This window comes from Maylandia zebra, linkage group LG15, assembly GCF_041146795.1.
Source record: "Maylandia zebra isolate NMK-2024a linkage group LG15, Mzebra_GT3a, whole genome shotgun sequence".
NCBI classification, from domain to species: Eukaryota; Metazoa; Chordata; class Actinopteri; order Cichliformes; family Cichlidae; genus Maylandia; species Maylandia zebra.
The window spans coordinates 22,012,147-22,037,439 of NC_135181.1; the positions used below are offsets into that span (position 1 = coordinate 22,012,147).

At 38.8% G+C, this 25,293-nt stretch overlaps 1 protein-coding gene across 3 annotated transcripts; it reads left to right on the forward strand.

The window, feature by feature from the left end:
* The first annotated feature begins 1,550 nt into the window (after window positions 1–1,550).
* On the forward strand, window positions 1,551–24,334 carry dnajc5ga (DnaJ (Hsp40) homolog, subfamily C, member 5 gamma a). 3 transcript variants are annotated; one of them, XM_004568390.6, is made up of 7 exons: window positions 1,552–1,807; window positions 13,454–13,581; window positions 17,022–17,235; window positions 18,471–18,627; window positions 20,352–20,530; window positions 21,392–21,435; window positions 22,244–24,334. In XM_004568390.6, the coding sequence occupies exons 2-5, from the start codon at window positions 13,463–13,465 to the stop codon at window positions 20,525–20,527; spliced, it is 666 nt and encodes a 221-aa protein (XP_004568447.1). In that variant the 5' UTR covers window positions 1,552–1,807; window positions 13,454–13,462; the 3' UTR covers window positions 20,528–20,530; window positions 21,392–21,435; window positions 22,244–24,334. The 3 variants fall into 3 exon arrangements, with proteins under 3 accessions (XP_012779362.1, XP_004568447.1, XP_076730229.1); XM_076874114.1 differs by lacking the exon at window positions 1,552–1,807 and adding an exon at window positions 13,276–13,346; XM_012923908.4 differs by lacking the exon at window positions 20,352–20,530 and having other exon boundaries at window positions 1,551–1,807.
* The last annotated feature ends 959 nt before the right edge of the window (window positions 24,335–25,293 follow it).

Here is a 25,293-nt window from a genome sequence, read left to right on the forward strand (position 1 = left end):
GTTGAGCTGTATATGTGCTCATTTTATTGTGTTTTTTTATTGTGTTTGAGTGTTTGTTTGTTTGTTTGTTTTTTAGCTTCTGAACTTTACTGAGCTCTGATGAGTTTAATTTACATCATTGCTTGTTTTTGTGAGGTTTGTGAGAGGTTTACTGAGATGTTTTTGTTCTGTCTGAAAATAAATCAAGTTAATTTGCATAGTAAAGTATCATAGTCAATAATAAAGAGAATAATGATGCAGACTTGACGGGAGAAGGGAGTGAAAGATGGATTCATGCAGCGGCTGCAGTGATACGTATACTGTACTGGTCCGTCGTGGTGAAGAGAGAGCTGAGTGTAAAAGCGCAGCTGTCAATTTACGGGTCAATCTACGTCCTAACCCTCACCTATGGACCACGAGCTGTGGGTAGTGACCAAAAGAACAAGATCACGGATACAAGCGACGGAAAGTATCTTCTTCTGAAGGGTGGCTGGCATCTCCCTTAGAGATAGGGTGAGGAGTTCGTCCGGGAGGGGCTCAGAGTAGAGCCGCAGCTCCTCCACATTGAAAGGAGACAGAAGAGGTGGTTTGGGCACTTGAAAAGGATGACTCCTGGCTGAGGAGCTCTGGGCATGTCCCACCGGGAGGAGGCCGAAGGGGCAGACCCAAGACACGCTGGAGAGATTGCATCTCTCTGGACAAGCTGGAGGAGGTGGCCCAGGAGAGGGAGGTCTGAGCATCTCTGCTTAGGCTGTTACACAACCCTGCCCTGAATAAGCGGAAGAAGATGTATGGATGGATGGACTTCATTCAAAAGTGGTTAGAAAACATTTTATGAAATTCACTTTCAGCGTTTTAATATGAAATAAGATTAGATAACACCTAAATACACACATTAAAAGTAAAGCTTGAAACAGAAAAACAACCAATATTAAAATGATCTCATTTTATATCTAAAAGATTTTTTGTATAAAACCAGAAAGGATGAAATACTGTTGATATGCTGCTGTTGTTGATCAGTGGAGTCTGAGAGAATCAGGAAATTTTGCAACGTTTACAGTTGATTGCTTTTAGTTTATTGCAGCATCATTTTTATCTTTATCATAATGTAACATCACTCATCAGATTTAAGAAATAACTTGTTATTGTTCTAAATATTTATTGATGGTTTCTTTTATTAATTTTCTTTTTTCCTTTGTTTTTCTTTTTGACACTGCATGTATTTGTCTGAAGGTTAGTTTCTTATGTGTCTTTATGTTTTATTTGTTTGTTTGTTTGTTTGTTTCCTTTGCTCTGTTGTCCATATTGTAGTGAGCTCTGCTGCTGTTGTAACCACAGTTTGATGAAAATACGTTCTCTGGATGATGACTTTCTAACATATGAAAGGGAAAATCAATCAGCATTCCTGTAAGAAAAAAACTAAAGGCCATGTTCTTTTATTTAACTTTGGACACATTATAAATGCTTTGCTTCTGGAAACGAATCTAAAATGGGAAGCTTGTTTAGAATCACAGTTTGGTGCTTCACTACTAAGTATCTGATTGTCGCCCCCTGGTGCTTCGGCGGCTGAGTGTACCCATTTCTTGTGCTACGGGATGTGGAGCGTCTCTCCTACATCGGCTCTGGCAAAACTGAGCAACTTCTTCCTTCATTTCCTGGAAGGAGGAGCCATACACGAAGCAGCAGAAACCCGCCGGCTACAGTGGGCTGCTAGCGGGCAAACGGCACCGTGATTCCGACCGTTAATTGGGAGTTAAGAGCCTAACTCAGATGCCTCTATGATCCAGCTAACCGTACAGCGAGATATACAGAGTTCAGTTTGCACAAGGTAAGGCGTTTGGGGGCACTAAATTAGCTAGCGTGAGGTTAGCTAACCGTGGGTAGGTGTCACGGTCACGTACACCAAACCCCATTCAAAAATCTGTCAATTTAAGGTTCGCCCTAGTCTGTTAACCCCACCATGAAGCTCATCTATAACGAGTTAGTTTAGTCGGCAGCGAGATATATTTCGATGCCGACTGATTGAAAATTTGAGAATTTGCTCTGCAGTCGAAATAAACCCTGTTTGTTTGTTTTTTTTACTAAAAAAAAAGTGCAATCAAAATGAAAAGTCTAGTGAAAATTCTCCTAATTTTAAATTTGATTTTACCATTTAAATGTACTATAGATGGAGGCTGGTCTATCTCCATGTCCAATGCACATTGCCAGCTTTATGGTTGATTAATGCATATTTTTGGTGCATTTATTAATGAAATTATTTTCCATAAATTAAATGAATTTAGTGGTAGAATGATCTCCATAGAAGCAAGGCTAACTATTTGTCATCGCCACAGTGAGGAGGACGACAGGTTTATTTTTAGTTGATTAAGAAAGATGGAGACAAAATTAATGGCAGAATAAACCAAATAAAACAAGGTATCACGGATTTATGAATGGCGGGGTGTAAAATAGAAAGTAGTTCCCCATGTGCTGGGAGATTAGCAAAAGGGATTAGCGCTGCACAAGGACAAACAGACGACAACCACGCACCACTCCTTCCTTCATTACACCCTCATCTTTATCCTAACATGCCACAAAACCCATTTCTCTCAGGGGGCTGCCTGCTGTGGTTTTAAATTATGGTGGTGTAATAGTATTTAGGTTATTTTGACTCTACACATACATGAAAAATCAGAATCCGACAAAATTCAGGTTGTTTAGATTCAGAATTGATCTAATGACCCAATTAGGATAAAATACCATTTTCCTCTGCACTTATTCTCTCGAGAAGACCCTGCTTCACAGCCTACCTGTGAGACGGTTTGATCATTTCAGGTTTGACCTTCTGAAATGTGAGGATTTTCTGGTTTTCTCTGTTGCTGTAAAATAGAATAAGCTTGGTAAGACTGAGTAAATTGAAGATCTGGGTTAAATCCCTGCCCACGTGTGTCTGTTATGTGTAATCGTGTAAAGTAAGAACAACAACAAAAGAAACCGATCATCTACATGCATTTATTTTTTGGCATTTTATCAGAATTGAAAAAAAGAATAATGTTGTATTCATCTATAAATATTGGGAAGTACACAGATACAGGCAAGAATGGGGAAATAATTTTAGGTTTCCGTTAGATATTTGATTGTCTGTGCAGTTAAAGTAATTTAAAGACCTAGAATAGGTCCCACTCGTTTAAGATCTACGTTGTGTACATATAGATTGTTGTGCCCTGCATTCAACATCACAGGAACACCTTACATAATCTCTCACTAAGGGAATACTGATATTATTCCCTGTCTTGCTTCATCACCTCAAATGTGAGGGTTATCTGGTTTTCTCCAATGTTGTAAACTAACTATTGGACGAGGCTTAGCTCTTGTCTTATTTATTAGTGTGGATACTGATTAAGCATCCACAGTATTAAGATCCTAATCTTTCTTATTATATTTCTCTTTGTAATATAAATATTCTCTATATTTGATTAGAAGGCTGTATTCTTCCTGCCCTTAACCTCTACAGGTTTGTTTAAATATGTAAGTCAAGGCCCTGGATTAGACCTCTACTTATTCTCTTTAGACTAAGAAGATTTGAGTTTGTATTTTGATGACAACAGCAAGATGACTGAGTTTTGACATATGAATGAGAAGAAAATTTCGTTTGTCATACATAGCAGAAGTACCATTAGATGGATTCATAAATTAACAATAATCTCAATGATTGAGCTGCTAACTTAAACAGTATCTCATGCATTGATGTTAAATACTCTGAGGTGCACAGTAACACTCATGGTAGTGCTGGCTGTTGTCCTGTTTCTGTGAGCTGTACAGCTGTTCTTTTTTCCCCATAGTAGAAGCTTGGATGCATTCGACCATACATAAAGACAGCTGCTCGTTTGTAGCAGCAGTTGATGTTTGAGGCTGGATTACCAACCAAGCAAATATCCTGAGGCCTTGAAGGTTTACTATATATCACTTAATTTAATTTGACATATTTTATCTACTTTAATAGCCATCATATGACCCTGATCTTAAAGGAGAGGACTGGCTCAGTTGTTTTAAGGCAGCTTTAGTTGTTGTTGTTGTTTCTGTAGGTCAAGTAGTGAACACCCAAAAACTTGAAAATAATGACAAACAACAGTTATTTTAAGACTCAATGCCACTGTCAGATTTTTTTTCCCCCTTTCAAATCTATAATCATTTAAAAGGTCAATTATCATATTTCCCTTCTCTTCTCCACCCTGTCCTGCACTCAGAAACCTAAAAATCTCACTCATCAAGGGGTAGTGACGTGTGATTGAGATGTTGTTGCACAGTGTGCATATCCTGTATGTTCCTCTTTTCAAACTCTAATAATGGACATAATTGACAAAATTAACTTGATTTTATTTCAGAATAACCTGAAGCTACTGACTAAACCTGTTAGCTGAGGTTGAAGAATGAAAAAGCCAAAGATTGTTTCCTTAAGTATACAAAGTAACAGTGGTGTTGTCTGTCAGTTGCTCAGCTGGTTGGTTGAGAGAGTTTGACTTGGGAAAAACAGGGGCAGAAGCGATCAGACATGATTAAGGTCCTTTACAATGACCTTAAACACACTTAAGGGCAGTAGCTCTTTTGAATCTAGCTGATTTGTCAGTTGAATCAAAATGAAAGGCTCTGCAAATTTGAAAAGAAAAAGAAAAGTTTTCAAATTTGTTACAGACTTTAGGGTGAAGCATTTAGCTTGCTTTTGGGGCCACAATCTTCTCCATCAGCTTCCCACAACAAGATGGTCAAAGTTCAAGTTGCAATATAATAAGATGCAGTAGGCCCCAGTTGTAGACATACTGCATATAAAAGTATGCACCTTTTAAGAGCAGCTGCAGTACTGCATACCAGGAGTGTAACTGTTTATATTCAGTATTGTGTAATAATGAACTCTCTGTTACACTGAATTTCCAGCAGTGTGTCAGAGATCCGTTAAACTGTGTGGCAGGGCGACTGCTTCGATTACATAGTTATCATGTTACACACCTTTAAAAGCCACAGTTATTTTCAACAACAAAGACGTCTATTTTAAACCCAGCAGTGTTGCAGACTGTCTGAAGAGCTGCTGTCCTCACTGATCGAGGACTTTTTAGGGAGTTTTTGCTTGCAGTTCTTACATGATTCTCTTCACTTGTGGTTTTTGACAAACACTCTATTCTTAAGGAATAGAAAAGCTTAGTTCAGCTGGAGCAAAGCAGAAGTCAGATGCCTTTGTTCTTTACTAATAATAACGTTCAGAAAATGATCATTTAAGTACTCCTACATATGGATCTGTGCTCAAAAATATCACCAGTAGAAATGTGCTTGTAAGTACCCTTAAAATTGAATTATGTCAATTATCAGTTATATCAGTGGTGATAAGTACTGTTAAATATGGATTTTTTCATAGCCTGCTTCTGTCTCTTTAAGTTGCTGTTTTAGGCGCTGGTACATTTGTCAGTATTATTATAAATGTATATTTTATTAACTGCCTTTTGGCAGAGCCTTCAGTTTGTGTGGCGAGAGCTCCCAGTTCATATTCAGGAGACAGACACCCTCTCTACTTTTATGACTAAGCTTAAAACTTTCCTTTTTGATAAAGCGTATTGTTAGGGCTGGATCAGGTGACCCTGAATCCTCTCTTAGTTACACTGCCTATGGCATCTTAAGAAGAATAATTCATCTCAGTTTTTTCCCAATACGAGGAAAAGCTGTTGTAGCAGGTCTTCTTGGGCTTATAGTCCAAGAAATGAATGTAAAATTGCAGGAAAAAGTACTGGAAGCTTTCCACACATTATCCCGTAACAAGCAGGATATTTAAAAAAAATTTTAATTTTAAGCTGTAGAATAAGTGCACGAAATTAAAATTCTCTAACATTCAATGGTTAATCTACAGTTGAAAAAAGTAACGTAAAATTTTATTTATATAGCACCTTTCAAGAATAAAATCACAAAGTGCTTCACAGAAGCTAAAACATAAAAACAAAAATCAACCAAAAGCAAGTTTAAGAAGATCAGTTTTTAGCTGTTTTTCAAAGCCTGAGCCTGAGTCCACAGGTCTCAGGCTCAATGGGAGAGCGTTCAAAAGTCTGTGGCCACAGTTACGAAAGCTCTGTCACCTTTTGTTTTCAACCTCATGTGCTGGACAACCAGCAAGCCCTGATCACATGACCTCAGGGACCTGCTGGGGATGTAAGGATGTAAAAGATCGCTGATGTATGTTGGTGCTTGTCCATGCAGAGCCCTAAATGTCAAAATCATAACCTTAAAACACCTCTTTTTCTGTGATTCAGTGGTTAGTCTGTGACTGACTTTGTATATTGTGCCGGGCTGTGGTTACGATGGTTAAAGTGGCTTTATCGTAACCATTTAGTATGTCTGCATGTAATTCACTGAGGAGTTTTTTTTTTTTTTCTCCCATGCATCATTAATCGCAGCTTTTGTCTTACAATTTTTATATGTTACAAGTACAAAAGAGCATCTTTTTAATCTCAGTTGTTTTATTGCTTATTTGCTGGATGTACTCATTTGTTAAAGGCCTAGTGTTGACCACAGAAAGAGGCTTACTGTCACAGTATAGCCGTTTGTGAAAAACCTCTGTGTGCAACTGATGGTTAAAATAAAACATTTCAATTCATTCAGATTTTTTGTGTTCAAAGTAGAAAAATAAATATTGAATGGTCGATTTGAATGTGTATACCAGCGCAATTCTAGGCACTATATAGTTGAAAATAACATTTGTTTATAGAGGTTATTTAAACATATCATGATTTAAATATTGTGTATTGCGATATAGCCTAAAAAAATTGCGATATTAGATTTTCCTCATATTGCCCAGCTCTAGTTGGAATTCTGCTGCTTCACAGGGCTGTCAACCTATCTTGCTTATTTACATCTATTTGAATCTTCCCGTCTCAAAAAGATAGAGGCTCTGCAGCCCTGATTAGTGGAAGATGGTGTTGTAGGTTAATATTATTTTACACGAGTAGATTCATCATCTAGCATTTCTGGCAAACAACAAACATCAAGCAGCAAGGTTTGATTGTCTAGTTGACTGTTCAGGCTCATCTCTACCACAAACCTTGTGTTTTTGGCTGAAAGTGTCTCATTTTGTCAGCTAGACCTGTGTAAAACCCATTCACTTACTTTCTCTCCCTCTGATCTGACACTGTCTCAGCAAAAAGCCTCAAACAAACTTTGATAAATATCTTCCCTTTAAAAGGCTCATTGTCTAATGCTTGGCAGTGACTCCTTTCTCTTTCCTGTGTTTCCAGCTTTTGTACTCCTGTTGGTTCATTTTCATATTGTCGTTTCATATTGGCGAGCTCTATTTGCATACATGCTGGGCGGATTTCTAAAGTCTGCACCACAAAGACTGCAGTTGGCTAATTAACCTAATAGACCTGGCTGAGTGGGTCTCGATCGATTGCTTCGCTGCGAGTTGCAGTTTGATCAAAGCGTAGTACATTTCCTCAGAGCGGTTTGGTGATCACAAAGGATTATTTTAGGAATATTGAAGGCTTGTCTGTGTAAATGCTGCCCCTCCTGCCTGCATGCCTGCCCCTTGTTTTGTGCACCATGTTTCGAGATGTATTTACATCAGCTCTCTTGGCTTCAGCAGTAACGCCATCTGGGCCTGCAGAGCTTCCATCACAGAGGAAAAATTGTCCTTTTTGAACTCTTATTTGGAGGGTTTATTTCAGTCAAAAGCCTTACTGGATTTTGTCTTTTTTTCCAGTCTCCAGTGTGCATTTTTAGCACAACCCAGTTATGTTATTGCTGCAGCTATCAATAGATCTGTATAATATTTTGGATATTATTATTATTATTATTATTATTATTATTATTATTATTATTATTATTCAAATAGATTTTTCTTTAGATTAGATGCACTGTTGTCATTGTGCTTAGCACAGGTACTAAGCCACTGAGCATCATTCTGACATAAGTGCTGGGATTGTTCAGATGAGTCATGGCAACGTGGATCGCTGTGGTGATGGTGTCCTCTGTTGACCTGTTGGTGCAGTAGGCAAACTGATGGAGGTCCAAAGTGGTGGATATACAGAAAGTGGGAAAGAACACAAACGCTTACTTGTAAATGGAAAGTCAGACTGTAAGAAGAATTAACAAATGCTTTGTAATAAAAGGGTGATAAACATACTTTGTTATGCAATATGTGAGAGTCCTCCAGCGGTACAGTCTGGCAGACAATACGGTGGTTGTCACGTGTGCTCATTATGACACTTCTGCTTATCGACTCAGGAGTTCATTCTAAGATGTATCCTTCTGTACAGATTTATTTTATACAGTGAAATATAAATGCCATTTATTTTATTTTATTTTCTTTAATTGAATGTGTTATCAGTGTTATCCTGCAGAGACACTCCTACCAGAGCAAGGTAATTTCCTAAATCCGCCAGCTGTGAATCCACTGAGCTGAGAGAACTTGAGTTTCACATTCATGAGCTGCAATTTTTCCAAAAATACTCAGAAATATGTTTTGTCTGCTCTGTGTTTATATAAACTCTAAAGTGACCTAAATCTGTTGATCTGACTGAATCGGGAACCAAGTGAATAAAATATGCTACCTTTAAGTGCCATCTGTTAAAATTGCAAATCCACATGAGCAGTGTGAAGCCAATTATTTTGTTCTCACATCAGGGCGCTCTTAACTATCTGGATGAGAACGCAATATCAACAAAGTTGTTTTCGCTCACTGGTTTTGAGCTAGAGTTTGAATTGAATTTGATCTTTTTCCCTCTTGTTAAATGCAAAATTAACATTAAACTGTAGATTTGATAAAAGAAGAAAAGGCTTTTCTTTGAAGGACACCCACAGAAACACAAGATGTTTTTCTTGCAGTTAAACATTTTCTTGCCATTAAATGGCACAAAATGAGGTTTAAGTGCAGTTCAGGTTCAACGTGTGAATATATTCCAGGGTTCCTGTATATGTTAAAGGCAGAGAGTCAATGTTTGCTTATCTGATATGCAGCTCTGTTATGTCTGACCATTTCATTAGCTTTGTTTTGTTTTTCAGACCAGTGAATTAAGGGGCTGGACCAAAGCCCAGTATAACATAAATAAGGATAACTTTAATCTTTGATTCATGCAAAGTAGAGCAGGGCGATATGGCCAAAAATATTTATCACGATATATACCGTATTTCCCGGACTACAAAGCGCACCTGAATATTAGCCGCACAAGCTAAAATCAGGGGAAAATCCTGTTTTGTACATACATTAGCCGCACCTGACTAAAAGCCGCAGGTGTTTCAATATTGACTTATCATATGTAAGAGAATATGCACAAAGCGAATTGTCAGGAAAGAGATGGCTGTTTGGAGACACATCCCTTTTATTAATATTTTGAAAAACAAGTTATGGGTACATATTTGCATAACTTTTTAGGTATATGTACAAGTAGCGGTAATTACAAGTAGGAAACATGTACTGTGCTTCATAAATGAGTAACAAATGTAGTACATAACAATAACCTAGGGCACACCAGAAAAATAGATTGGACTACCTTTTAGGCTCAGGTGCAGTGACATGGCTTTAACAAGAAGAAAAGTCAGTCATTCACCACCATCTTCCTGCGCACTAAAACCACCAAAGTCCTCTTCTCCAGTGTCGGATACGAACAGGCTCAGGATGGCTACGTTATCCACTCTCAGCTTCTTTCCTTTGTTGTCAGTGTCAGAGTCAAACACCCTCTGAAGGGCCGTGGCGGTGTCCTCCTCTCCATCATGCAGCAGTCCAGCCCTTCGAAATCCGTTGGTGATCATGGATGTTTTCACACTTTTCCACGCTGTCAGATTCCACCGGTGGAGTTGAGCATAACTTGCTTTTCGCACGTTTATCGCCGCACATCATCCACGACTCCCGCTGAACGTGTAGCGCTACTTTGAAGTTTGTTTTTCGCGCTACTTGTACGGCACTATGTTGCCTGGCGGATGGACATGTGACCAACATACCACTCTTGAACCCGATACTGTGTGTCTGATGACATGCCCTTCCGCCAGGCAACGTAGTGCCGTACAACACCGGAACAAACAAAACAAATCGTCTTACGATATCACAAAAATCATGGACAATCCATAGAAAAGCCACACCTGACTAAAAGCCGCAGGGTTCAAAGCTGGTGCAAAAAGTAGCGGCTTATAGCCCGACAATTACGGTATTTGAAAATTTGCGATAACGATATAACTGACGATATAATTGATGCGAGACAAAATACAACTCCACAACATTACTAGCGCAAAAAGACATCCTTCCATTTATTTTCACTTAAACAAGAAGCTGGTTTTTATGTACATTAAAGCTTTATAAAAAATTAACAGTGCAAATGCAAATTCCTTGCTGAAAGTTTAACCAAAAGGCATTTCCAGTAGAAATGGGCCTGACATATCCTGAGCATAACCATGTATAATATCCACTGAAGTTAAAAAGAGGTGCTTTGCAACATTAAACTGCAATGTGCAGTACGTATTTTTCGGACCATAAGGTACATGGGATTATAAGGCACATTAAGCGAAACAAAGCAGTCAGATAAATCAAACTTTATTAAACTCTTTCTTCTTGCTTCCTCCACTTCTGTACCATTGATTCATTAATGAATGAATTCTGCTCTATTTCCATGTTGTTGCAGTATATTAATGACTAACCTTGTATTGTGGATGGATTATCTCAGTTGTTCTCCTGACTGAAGTTTGGTCCATTTACAGCATCCTGCCATGCGATTGCATTTGTCTCTAACTATCAGGAACTTTAACGTTAACTTTTATAAGTGGAAAAGTGTTAGTGTTCATCCTCCAGCTTCACTGTTTATGTTATGCTAACATAGCTGTGTCGCTAGCGATCACGTAGCACATCATTATATACCAGCTAGCCCAACTTCAGTAACTTTACAAACATCACTGCTGTTTAGTTTCCTGTCTTCATTTATGTTGGACGTGATAGCAGAGCTGTACGTTTGAATTTTTTCAGAAATCTCTGTCAGAACATGCAATATCATGCTTAGGTAACTAGCGAAACTAGCGAGCTAACTTCCGCTAGCTTCCTGCTAACTTCTAACTCCGTTAAATGTAGTAAATTTTGTTTTCATGGATGCCTGGAAGTTAAACTTCATAGTTACACCTGGTAAAGCAGCAATGCTGATCGTTTCATTAAAGATGAAAGAATTTAGACAGTTTTAACTCCCAGTGATGCTGCAGTGTTTGTTTGACCTGAAAAAGACGAAGTTTAGGACCCAGATTACTCCCAGATTTAAGAGCATCTTAGTCCGACAAATACGACAATAACGACGGCCGCTTGCATGTTCTGCAAAAAAATGTGCTTTGTCGTGTATCAGACGGACAAACACCAAACCAGTTCCACATCACTGAAGTTGCACCATTTTTACAAACCAATTCTGGTTCATCTGTTTCACTCAACAATCGGCCATGTGCGTATGAAAACAAAGGCACTGCGCATGCGCGTTTTACTCATATTCTATCGCGATAATTAATTTTCCTATCGTTGCCTAACATTATACCGGTATTACCGTGAACGGTATAATATGGCCCAGCCCTAATGCAAAGCTACTCTAGTCCAGGACTAAAACAAAAATTAGATATGGAGCAAGAAATAAGCATAGTAGATCCCGCTTAATTATAATCACTTCAAAAACATGTTTCAGTTTGCACAATTAAATGAGGGGAACTAGTTAATTCTTACAGACATTACTCAGAATGGTACAATATTGATAAAGTTAATATCTGAGTTCATATATTAATGGCACAGAACTTTGTAATGGTTAGATGACATAACAAAAGCCCCATTCACAAATCTGTAGTGTTAGCTGTGATCTCTCTAATTAGTAACTGTTACATATTCATCTAAATTTAATCCTTTTGCAAATCTGCTTCGTCTGTAATGAGTAGAATAAAAATCCCAAAGGCAAAGTGTGCCAGATGGAAAAATTAATCCTGTGTGAATACATCTCTTAGTTGTGTTTCATTTTTGTGTTAATTATTTACTGTCAAGGATTCCTTGGATTCAGGATGTAGAATTACAAGGGTTACAGTTAAACGCTTATGACAGTCGATTGGTTTGTTGCACATATCTGTGCAGTTGTCTTGCTGGCCTCTGACCAGAACGTTGGCCCTGTCTGACATGGACTTGGACGGGTAATCTGTGAGATCAGCAAAATGTAATCTTCTTTAGTCAATGACCTGGGTGGCATTATTCGTGTGGCTCAGTATGACTCAATGTGAGTGTATTTGTGTACGCGTACAGTAATCGTAGTTCATCAGAAATCCATTTTGTATGGAGTAATTGTGAAACACTAACTCTCTGCTTCTAAATACTTGTGTGATTCATTGCCTCCATAAAGGAGGCTTCTCCTACTCTCTTCTCAGTGGCTTGCATACTCAGGGTTGCTAGTATCATGTTATACCCTTTTCTCTAAACATTTCTCTGCATTTTCACTGAAGGAGGCGGAGAGGACAAAAATAACTGCATTTGCCTCGAAGATGTGCACAACAAAAGCTGTCTTAAAAAGACAGGATTTGCCCAGAAGGTGCAATAGAACTAATTACTGTCAAGTTTAAGCTGATTTGTGAAGCTTGTTGCAGAAAGTTATTTTCAAATCTAGCAGTGTTACAGCAACGTCATCATTGGTGGTTAATGAAGGGTGTTTTTGGAGACGGCCATCGTGATGTGCCACGTTGGCATGTGAAATGCAGCACTGAGCTTTTTACTATTGTGATCTTAGCTTATTGAAACTAGAAGACATGAGGACAGGCTGAGAAATGGGAGAACTGGTCAATCGAAAGCAACTGAGACAATCTAATGCTACACAGATCCTGTGTAACATGCAACTGTACATCTGCAACTTGTGCAGTCACCGTTGCTTGTTATTAGAAAGCATACACTATATTCCCTATTTTACTTAGTCTTTAAGTAAATATGTGGCTCTTTAGCTGGTAGATGTTCCAGTATGTTCACCAGAGCTTGGCCAACTACGTCAGTTTGTCTTTTTAGTCTACATTGGGTTTTTAAAGCTGTTATTTGTTCACTGTTGGAGAAAATTGCATTTGAAGTAAGCACTGTAGTGAACCGAAACAATAAAGGTCAGACGTAAACTTGAGGTATGCTGAACAACAGTAGAGAGGCAGACAAGGAACCAGGAAGTAAGTCAAACCGAGGGTGTTATGATTATGTTTTGTTTTTTGTTTTTTTTGTAGCACTATTTATTTTGTCTGGTGTGTCCTTATTTTCTTTGGTATATTAAACAGCTGATTTATGTCTCCCTATTGTAGTGAAAAGTGAAAAACAGTATATTTTTCTTTACTTCTTCTTTATTTACACCACCTCTGCCTTGGTGAACCTCACCTTCTGCACTACTTTGGTAATTAACACTGGCCTGAGTATTTAGATTCTTTAAATAAATCATTTGAATTCTGAGCTTTTTATGTATCAGCGCCTCCTAATAAGTTTGATCTCTTTTAATTACAGAGGTGAGCCATGGCTGAACCAAACTCCTCCCGCCCCCAAAGGAAGATGTCCACCTCTGGGGAGAGTGTGTACAAGGTGCTAGGTCTGGAGAAAGGAGCGTCTGCAGAGGAAATCAAGAAAGCGTACAGGTAAGCTGGACTTTAGTTACTTCTCTTTATTAAAGTTCTTTTTGTTGTTTTGCCCATATTCTTAATTTTGGACCGTTAGAGTGGCTTTGCATTAGGGCTGCCACAAACGATTATTTTGATAGTCGACTAGTAGGGCTGGGCCATATTATACCGTTCACGGTAATACCGGTATAATGTTAGGCAACGATAGGAAAATGAAATATCGCGATAGAATATGAGTAAAACGCGCATGCGCAGTGCCTTTGTTTTCATACGCACATGGCCGATTGTTGAGTGAAACAGATGAACCAGAATTGGTTTGTAAAAATGGTGCAACTTCAGTGATGTGGAACTGGTTTGGTGTTTGTCCGTCTGATACACGACAAAGCACATTTTTTTGCAGAACATGCAAGCGGCCGTCGTTATTGTCGTATTTGTCGGACTAAGATGCTCTTAAATCTGGGAGTAATCTGGGTCCTAAACTCCGTATGCTTCAGGTCAAACGAACACTGCAGCATCACTGAGAGTTAAAAACTGTCTAAATTCTTTCATCTTTAATAAAACAATCAGCATTGCTGCTTTACCAGGTGTAATTATGAAGTTTAACTTCCAGGCATCCATGAAAACAGAATTTATTACATTTAACGGAGTTAGAAGTTAGCAGGAAGCTAGCGGAAGTTAGCTCGCTAGTTTCGCTAGTTACCTAAGCATGATATAGCATGTTCTGACTGAGAGATTTCTGAAAAAATTCAAACTTACAGCTCTGCTATCACTTCCAACATAAATGAAGACAGGAAACTAAACAGCAGTGATGTTTGTAGGGTTACTGAAGTTGGGCTAGTTGGTATATAATGATGTGCTACGTGATCGCTAGCGACATAGCTATATTAGCATAACATAAACAGTGAAGCTGGAGGACGAACACTAACACTTTTCCACTTATAAAAGTTAACGTTAAGGTTCCTGATAGTTAGAGACAAATGCAATCGCGTGGCAGGATGCTGTAAATGGACCAAACTTCAGTCAGGAGAACAACTGAGATAATCCATCCACAATACGAGGTCAGTCATTAATATACTGCAACAACATGGGAATAGAGCAGCTGCCAGAGAATTCAACATTAATGAATCAATGGTACAGAAGTGGCGGAAGCAAGAAGAATGAGTTTAATAAAGTTTGATTTATCTGACTGCTTTGTTTCGCTTAATGTGCCTTATAATCCCGTGCACCTTATGGTCCGAAAAATGCGTACTGCACACTGCAGTTTAATGTTGCAAAGCACCTCTTTTTAACTTCAGTGGATATTATACATGGTTATGCTCAGGATATGTCAGCCCATTTCTACTGGAAATGCCTTTTGGTTAAACTTTCAGCAAGGAATTTGCATTTGCACTGTTACATTTTTATAAAGCTTTAATGTACATAAAAACCAGCTTCTTGTTTAAGTGAAAATAAATGGAAGGTTGTATTTTGCGCTAGTAATGTTGTGGAGTTGTATTTTGTCTCGCATCAATTATATCGTCAGTTATATCGTTATCGCAAATTTTCAAATATATATCGTGATAAATATTTTTGGCCATATCGCCCTGCTCTATCGACTATTCACCGATTATTTTTGCGATTAGTCGACTAATCAGGTCATGCATCCATTAGACGTAAAACCTACAGCTTATTGCACCAGCATGCATCTGCTCTTATATAACTATCATTAGCTTACAGCTTTAAGTGTTTTGCGTATGTGCTAACTAAAAATGAAGACAAGATGATTTTTTAATTTTTAATGAAATTTGCAGATTGTTTCTGTGAAGTTTAATAAACTCCTTGATATCTAAAATATAACAGGACACCGGTGTATATTCTCGAGCATCTCACACTTCTGATGACCAGTTGTATGCTTGACGTTTATTCAGCTGTGTAAAAACTATAACTTGAATCTCAGCCAAACTGATTTACTCAGGAACAAATAAAATACTAAAAAAAGCCAAACAATAACATTTTAAGTTATCTAAGTGACTCATATACGTTTAACCTGAGCAGCGAAAGACGGCGGTGGGTTTGACAACGATTTGCCGGGAGTCCGGTGTTCTCACGGGCTCTAGTGAGCCTTGAACCCAGGCTAGGTATCGAGCTGGTGGGTAACAGATGTCTCTGAAAACGTCGAAGCGCTTTTGAAAATATGAGATGTCTTGATAAACTGAGCAGATATTTGAGGTTTACACAGCTACATTCTTGCCTGAAAATGTGTTAAACGTTTATTTTGTGACCCAGAAAGAATAATAAGAGTAAAATTAAAACTAACTAGCTGCCGCCATTGTTGGAAACTAAGCAGGGCCGCACTATAAATTCTGGGACAGAGCTTCTTCTTCAGGGTTTAACGGTTGGCATCCTTGTACATGCAGTGCTGCCATCTTCTGTTTCAGTCCGTTATTACACTCTTAAATCCTACTACTTAGTCCTGCGTCTTTTGGGATCTTACAAAGCTTCAAACGACGCGTTGACTATTAAATTGGTCATCGACGATTTTGATAGTTGACGTAATCGTGACTAGTCGACTAATCGTGGCAGCCCTACTTTGCATGACTCACAAATTACAGCTCCCAAGTTTCTTTGTCTGCAAACAGAAGGTTTGAACAGCAGGTGGATTCTGTGCTACTACTCTGTTCAAATGTGTTATTTGTGTCCCTGATAGTGTTTACTCATAAGCTGCCAGATAACTAAAGTGCTGTTCAGAAATATTTCTTTACAAGTTGTCTGTTAATTCTGTCTGTAAAAGTGCAGACGACTGACATGAAAGCATTTCAAATGATATCTGTAATGCATTTACTTAAGATTCTTCAGACACTTCAGATTCTTATAATTCAGGAAATAAATAGGGAAAGTGCAAATTGATTAGCTGCCTCAAAATCACAGTTAAAGCTTTAATTTTACTTTCATGGAACAAACAAATAATACTGCTGCTTGTTTACTTTAATGTAGTTTCATGTGTGGGATAGACTTGTGACATTATAGAGTTTTTATTTATTTATTTTTTTAACAGTTTGAAAGTTTCCAGAACCCAAGCTGACATGTTGACATTCCACCTTCTTTGCAGTTTATAACAGTTTACAATCGTTTATAATTTTCACTAAGGTATTTAACGTTATAGTTACGGCTACAACTATTGGATATTATGATTAGTTCCATGGTCAGGCTATTTTCATCAGTTTTAGATAGGAGTACAGTATACAGTCTGCAATATAATGTGAAAAAGATTAAGCCGGTCATTAGAGTTGAAAGTGGTGGAAAATAATATGGTTGTAATTTTATGTGTATGTAATTTTAAACCATGACATCCTGGGCTTGAGCCTGTGAGGGAACCATGTGATATTTCTTCCTCACTCACACTTGCAGCAGATTCTTTCTGGCACATTTGGAGCAGACGATCAATAATTTTGTTGATCTTTTCCTTTCTCTCCTGACAGAAAACTAGCACTGAAGTACCACCCGGACAAGAACCCAGACAACCCAGAGGCAGCGGAGAAGTTTAAGGAGATCAACAATGCGAACTCAATTTTAAATGATGAGAACAAGAGGAAGATTTACGACGAATATGGCTCCATGGGCCTTTATGTGTCCGAACAGTTTGGAGAGGAGAGCGTCAAGTACTACTTTCTCATGTCCAAATGGTGGTTTAAGGTTGGTGTGTTTGTGTTTTTGTGTGCTATCTCTGACTTCTAAACTGTTTTCAAACATTCTCGAAATTATCCTAAAGAGCTTTGTCTCAGAATACAAAGGTCCTTAACCTGACAGCCCACTGGTGCACATAGGCTCAATGTCCAATTAAGCCTATGTGAGAGTAAAGAAATGTATGTCCTGACTTATACGTGCTCTTCTAAGGCAGCACACATCTGTAGTTGGCTACTTCCTGTGAAATGTGCAGACCTGATTCTCCCAGCATTGTCCCAACAACCCAGCCGTGTGTGAAAGTGGCTCAGCTGGATTTACTAAATATATTTGACCATTTTGGGACAAAATGGTTTATGCCTTTATTTGGTAATGTGCAGTGTACTTCAAAAATATAAGTTAATGTGTACTTAGTGGTGCATATTGTAACAGCAACATATTGTTAATGCAGTTCAAGGTCTGTGTATTAGAAGTCTGGTAGAATAAACTGATCTGCTGTTTGTGTTAAACAGGATTATTTTTGCTTTTATAATAATCTGTAACCGTTAACTGAGCTAATAGGTATTTTTTTAGAGCAAAGTGATCAGGTTTATAAAGGAGTTTCACGCTTGACTAATTTCCCAGCAGCCCGTGCTTTACCAGGCTGATTCCTGATTGGTGGCACTTTTTTTTTCTTTCTTTTTTCTTTTTTCTAATCATGGCTACAGATCATAGTAGGCTAGATCAATCTTTGTAGCGTGAGTACAATATGAAACGTGATCTGGTGTTTTCTTGCTGGTGTGAGCTGTCACCCTCTGCGTCTGCAGAAATGCACCTTTTCCATCTGTGCCTCATAGTCAGTGTTTAGGGATGGATAACAGTACAGTGAGTGCGAACATAACTGCAGTGAATGCTGGCTTTGTGAGGCTCGTAATGTGGTTTTACAGTCCCTGCGCTCAAAAGATGTTCTGTGCCTCTAAAATCCATTTAGGGAAATTACAAATTAAACATTTTTGGGGAGGGTTTTTTTTTCCTTTCTTTCTTTATGTGATTGTCTTAGATGAATTATGATTGTTACACATTCATGAGTCTTGAATATGGTGACAGAAGCACTGACTGTGCAAAATGACATCTGTAATCTGTTTATAAAGGATTGGATGAAATCCTCACTGTTTGCTGTCAATAATTTGTTGGAGATTAAGATTAAAGTTCTTTTAGATCCTCTGTGTCATATGGCTAAAAATCTGTTTGCATGTTAATCCCTGTAGGGTCTGGTGCTGTGCTGTACATTATTCACTTGCTGCTGCTGTTGCTGCTGCTGCTGTTTCTGCTGCGGGAAGTGCAAACCTCCAGATGACGATGAAAACTACCAGTACGTCAACCCCGAAGACCTGGAGGCCCAGATCAAAGCAGATCAGGACGGAGGTAAGAAAAATCATAATCCAAGGTTATTTAACACTGTTACTGGTACCTTTGGAAACATCTTGCAAGTGTTTAATTATAGTTCAGTTGAAACCCAAATAAGATCATTAAAAAATGATGGATTTGGTTGACGTCGCAGGGTCAGTGGATTAGACTATGAAGTCTTTTTCACAAGGACAACCACTCACCAGCCAAACCCCCACAGGCCACAGCCTCCACTGTGTGAGGCCTGTGGGCGTAGTTAGGGGGGCAGTATTTAGAAAACTAGCATGCCTCAGGAGGCAGCCACAAAGGGAATGGGCAAAGTTATTGAGGGCTGACGGGTGACAACCAACTGACGCTGTCAGCCGCTGCCAAAAGCAGACCACGCAAGACAAACGAGTGTGCGCTGGTGGGCTTTTACTTCCTCTGGTGTGATTATTTGTTGGCTACAATCTCTCTTTCCATCATTTCGGCTCAAGCTGAACAAAATGATAAATGACTTTCATTTATTTTCTAATCAGATTTGCGCTAAATTGTAATTTTTCATTTGTGATCAAGTCTGAATTGGTATTTGTGCATCCAATAGACAAAACAAAGTCATTTTTTAAATTTTTTTTTTACTTCCGTCATAGAGGCAAAAGACTGTAGCCACCACTTATTAAATGTCAACCACTTTGATAAAGTCATCCAGTAAATGTGAGCCTGAGGCTGTGTGCGTGTGATGTGGAAAGTGGAATCAGTGCTTGTACAAATTTATTCTACACAGAATCATTATGACAAACATGAAAAAATTGTCAAGTTATTTTCTGCAGATTAATCTGCTGATGAGTCTAGTTTGTTTTATTTTTCATCCCCCTCCAGTTTAGTTGTGATCACTCTTGAAGAAATCTGTGACATGTGCTTTTCAGAAACTATTCAGAAGTGTTAATAAATGGAGTAAGACCTGAAGTAAACAGTGTGCAGAGACCAATAGTGCTGACAGCTCAAGCTTTGATTAGACTCCAGCCAGCTGGAGACACTCGGGTAGTCATTGCTGGTATATTTCTTTGAAGTCTGCTTGAAATTTGCCATCTGGGGCACGTACACAGTTGGTGCATTGTAATTTAAAGTCCTGCGGGGTCACAAGAAATTGGCCAACATACAGACATCCACACTGACCCAAGCAGGCTCACAGATGCAGAAAGTATAATCAAGACCTCAGAAAAGAAGGGAAAAAGGCATTTAATCACATTAAGTGACGTGGCAATGCCCATTTGTAGATCTGTTTAAAAAGAAATGCTGTAAATTCTACAAATATTTCTGTTGGATGTGGCTGTAGAGCACACTACAAACGCCTCTCCTGCGGCTCTGGCTCGTTTCATTAAAACTGTTAAACTGTTTCTTCATGATGTAGCCCTTTTCTTTCAGCAGGCCTGCTGAAGCGGGGACTTTTCTGTGTACACATTTTACAGAATGACCTGTGTCTTTGGTCGACTGTGTTAAAATCTGAACGTGTGATAAAGCTTCAAAGCATAACGAATGCATAAACTGTAACATGCTGAGGTGTTTATTTCTTTATTTATTGCTTTTAAATTGAGCTTTTCTTTAAAAAAAATATTTTACTTCTTGCTTTCTAGAGTTTAAACACTAACTTTAATAAATAAATACAAAAATCAAAGTCAGCTCTAAGGTCTCTGTTGCATCATCAGTGGATTAAACATGCTCTTATGCTTCAGGATTCGTGTTTTCATGCTCCAATCCAACAGGTAACACAGTAATCATAGGCCAGCCTACATCTAATCTGGGTCCAGAAACCCCAGAAGGAAAGAGCATGCCCATCCCCCTGCCTATGCCAATGCCGCCACCTGAGCCCCAGTCGCCAACTTCAGTCAACCCAGTAGTGGAAGATAGACCTGGGGAGAGCGTACCAGATTTAAAATGACTTGTAAGAGCCACGTCTACTGCTTTTTAAAATTTTTTATTTTGTTTTATTTTTTTTTTATGTGTCACGTTGTCATCCATCCATGTTGTCACGTAAACAAAGCCGTCTTGGCCCATCCTCACCCATCTTCACGCTCCATGTTGCATGTCCGCTGGCAGCACGCAGCTTCTGCTTACTCACTCATCCGTTTAAAAGAAAAAACTGCTCCTGCTGTCCACTTACCATCGTCATGCACATTCACTGCATCAGTCACTGTGTTGTTCTAGTCGTCTTGTACCTGCATGTCTCTTATTCCTTACCCGTGTCACATTAGGTGCTGTCATAACGTGAGCATGGTGATGTCGTGTTGGTGGCACTTTGTACAACATTGTTGTGTGCTCATTATTTCTGCTTGTTGTCAGATGATACGATTATGGGATATTTTTAGCATTTGTCCTGTGAAAAGAGAGGTCCAAATTAAGTTATTCAGATGGGATGTGGAGTGTTATATCACATTCACTGAAATGTGGACGTTAACTTTGCACAGCATTACATTTGTAAGATGGGGGAAAACAAACTGATGACCCTTTTGCCCTCTTGTAGTAGCTTTGTTCCCTTTGGCTAATTTATAGCTTGCTGTTTAAAACATAAAACTAGTTATATAGATAATTTGGATATTCTTGACGTAATTTCCAGGTCTGTTGTACGATAAGAAAGTTTTTAAAGGTAAGTTCCCCTAAAACCTACAGGTAAAATAAGAGGTTTGCTTTATCTTAGAATAAGACGAGGCCTTACAATAGGGCAGAAGAGTTATACCTTATTTATTTCATGCTCCGTATGTCAATGTTTGGCTTAATTTTGAAAGTGTGCCTTTGTCTTCTACAGGAAAGTGATGGTGTGGATAAGCCTCAACTAGCAAAAGCAGGAAGGTAAGATACAACGGATGATGATTTTAAAAGTGAAACTTGGAATATAAACAGTTGGTTTGAACATACTGAGAAAGTGGTCTGTGTAACTTAATTAGTGGTTGGGCAGACAAACAGCTTATTTTGTTCATTTCTCACGGTCATTTTGATGTGGCTATTCTCAGTCATTAAATATTAACTTTTAATTCCTTGATCTACAGTACAGTGTTAAATCTACTGTGTGGGCTGTAGACCTGCTAATGTAGATGGATACTAGTTTTCTCTTGCTTTTGAAGTCTTTTTTTTTTTTTTTTCCCCTCAGTAAAATATTTATTGGCTCCAATTCCAACATAAACATCTCAGTTTCACATGTGTTGGCAGAGCAGTGCAGACACACCAACACAAGTATTGAATCAAATGTCTGTAACAACAAGGATACCAATACTATAAATTAATTTAAATTGAATGTCTAGAGTTAGGATAACACTTTTGGATTAGGTGGAAGCTATGCACTGCTGTTATTGGCTATGCAAATAATAGCAGTGCATTATTTGCATAGCCAGAGCGTGGTTAGGTTTACGTTGTTAGATAAGGTGTTTGTATGTGTCCTACATACACAGTGGATAAAATAAAATATGAAAAGCTCATTCTAAGCAACCTCATAGTTGGAATTTCACTTACTTGTCTCTGCAGCAGTATGTGCTAAGGTTGGATATACAGTTGCCAAGACTGGAATAAAAGACAGAAGCTTCTTGAAGTATGATTAAAGTTGTAATTAACCTGATATAACTATTTTTAATCTGATTTTGACTTCCTCTTTTTCCCCCTTCAGCCTTCTGCTCCCCTCTTATGACCCAGCCACATCTGACTGCTGCCAGCGACCCAGAGAGAAACCAGCCCGCTGTCACCAGCCAACCCACAGTTCAGGCCTGATCCACCCAGACCTACCCGAGCCACCAAACAAACCCTGCCAGGTGGGCACTGAAATGCTCCCGGCTCCCTTCATGGAACTTAAAATACGGAGAAGTATTCACGCAGATTAACCTACTAGATGCTACGAGCGTCATGGAGGATAATTTCAGGCCAGCTATTAAGACCACAAGCCATCCTCTAACAAGTCTCCTCTCTTCTTCCACCTTCACACATGTCCAGCCTGGGCTGGATGTTACCTTGATAGCAGTCCAGTTATCCAGGGCTAGGCTTAAAGTCCATCTCTTCTGGTCATTCCATTCTAACCAGTAAAGGTCTGACACTGGCCAGCAAAATTGCAAAAATGGGGACATGAGGGCCGAGAAAAAAAAAAAAAGTCACGTAGAGGTGGCTTTGATTGTTTACCTGCTATCCAAACCGGGACTGGAACTTACTACCTTTTTTTTTCCTGTCACAATCTTAACCGCCTCCCATCATGTTGGACTCCATTTGTCACCAGCAGGAGCACTTATTTTCTGTTTTCCCTCGTTAACCTGCCTAGGAGTTGCCCTCTGAAGAAACCCATACACGTTGGTGGTAAATTCATTGCCACTCTTTGTGTGTTCATATCAGTGGCAAGACAAGAACTACACATTTCTTCTTCTTCGTGAACAATCGCATTTAGTTAAATGTTGCATTGTCGTCCTCTAATGTCTCAAACTAGTCCCATCGATGGATGTGTAAAAAAATAAATAAATAAAAAATTAAAATAACCTTCAGAGGCGGCAGGAAGTCTAACAGATGCTTCACCATGTAAAAAGTTTTCAATCAGGACACTGTTACATTTCATTGCTTTAACAATAAATGTCTGAGCCTAATCTTTGAGCTTCGATCAGGAGTGGACTTGACGCTTCCACCCCGGCGCGCATGCAACTTGTACGGCTGCATGCCTCTTCTTGTACAGCACTGGAACTCACCTCAAACGACAAACATGGGACAATTGCTGAGCTTGCAGACATGCAAACTGTAAATGAACACGAGCCCTTATGACTTCATGTGCCACCCTCAGCGGGGAAAAAATAAAAAGTACCCCCCCAATAATAATCTGCCGACTGAAATGGACAATTACAGATGCCATAGTCTTTTAACTAGAAATAACTTTCTGTTAGATTTACTTATTTTTTTTATATATATATTGCGGGGTTTTTTTTGTTTTGTTTTCTTTTTTGTGTTGCAGTCAGATTATTCGGTAGACCAAAGCCGACAGCTTCATGTAGCCCAGGCCGATAGTTTCTAGAAATGCCATTTGCTCTGTAAGCCACGGTTCAGATTGTCAAAGCTGTGTGTATATTATGCATTTCAGTCTATGCACCGTGTCAGACGGGTCTGTTGCCATTTTTCTTCTTTTATTGTACCTCTTACATTCAGAACTGCAGAAACCCTGAAAGTTACTTGATCTATGAACTCAGCTCCAGATTCACTAAGACTAGATTGCAGGGCAATCTCTTGATTTAATTGCACCACTATTGCTTTCTATTTGGGGATGCTTTGGACATTTATTTGCAGCCTTTAAAAAGAGTAATGAGCAAGCAATCAACCATCTTTACTGCAAATTTCAGGCACTCGCCCTTTAACTGCAGGACTGATCCATTCATTCCTGCATCCTTACTGATCTGTTCTTAGTTTCTGGGCAGGAAAGTCCTCCTTTATGTACTAACCTGACCCTGGCAGCGCTGTACCTTCAAGAATAATTGCAGCAGTGACTAAAAATACAAGCCCCAAATGCACTCACTGTTGTCTGTTATTTTGCAGAATCACCCAGGAATACTTTGTCTAAAGTAATTCAATGCATGAGCACGATTGATTAAATCTAACCTGAAGCATTCGGCTCTCCTCTTCATCTTCGCTCATTGTGCACACTTGGTATCGCTCTTCCTTCATGCTTTAGTGAATCTGGATCAGTGTTTGTGTTGACACACCTTGAATTGCACAATAAATACAGACACTACAGAGATTTTTGGCTTCATCAGTTTTATACACCTTCTTTGAGTCAAACGCACTTTTCCTCTGTATTGTTTTTGGTTTCATGTTTTGTTTTTTTCCTCTTTTAGATTTCAGTCACATTCTTTAATTACAGTTGGTCATTCAGTGTGTCTGCACCTTTAAAGCTGCAGCTAACATTTATTTATTGCTTTTTGCTTGCGTTTAATGTGAGAAAATGGTAAGAAATATCCAACACTAGTTTCCATTATAGATTATTTCATCCAAAATCTGGAGGCAAAGACAAAGAAAAGCGCAGTTGGCAAATTGTTTCAGCTCTTAATCTGGGACACCAGAAACTTATTGAGTCACTGCTATCGTTGACATGCTAATGTCTGTGTTGTCCAGCTCAAAATGTCAGTGGATCTGCTCATGACAAAGCTAATTGCTTCTAGATGGCAAATGATTTAATTGCTTTCCCTACGGGTGATTTGATAGATTTAATGCCATCTAAGGTTGAGACGTGAGGATTACTAATGATGTAATGTGATTTTGGTGAGAGTTTGAGCTGCCAGCATTTTCCATGAATCATCCACTTTGCACTGATTTATTGACTTGTCTGAAACTGATTTTCTTCCTTGACTCAAAAGCTGTAATGGAAGACAGATGAAGCCCAATAAATAAGCAATTTACTTCAACAAAAGCTCAAAACACAGAACACATTGTGTTAAGCATTATTCTGCTACATCTCCATGGATGGATGAATAGATGGCTTTGGGCGTCTTCTGAAATGACAAACCTTTTTTTGTAAAGAAGTAGTTCAACATTTTGGGGAATCTGTTTTAAAAATGTATTTGCTTCAATGCTTTCTTGCCATCAGACTGTAACTAAAAGATGGACATCACCACCTCAGCGTCAACCTTTGTGTTAATGAAGGCTTGAGCCGAGGGGTTTTTCTGTTTTTGCCATTTTTATGATTTTGAAACTGTGCAT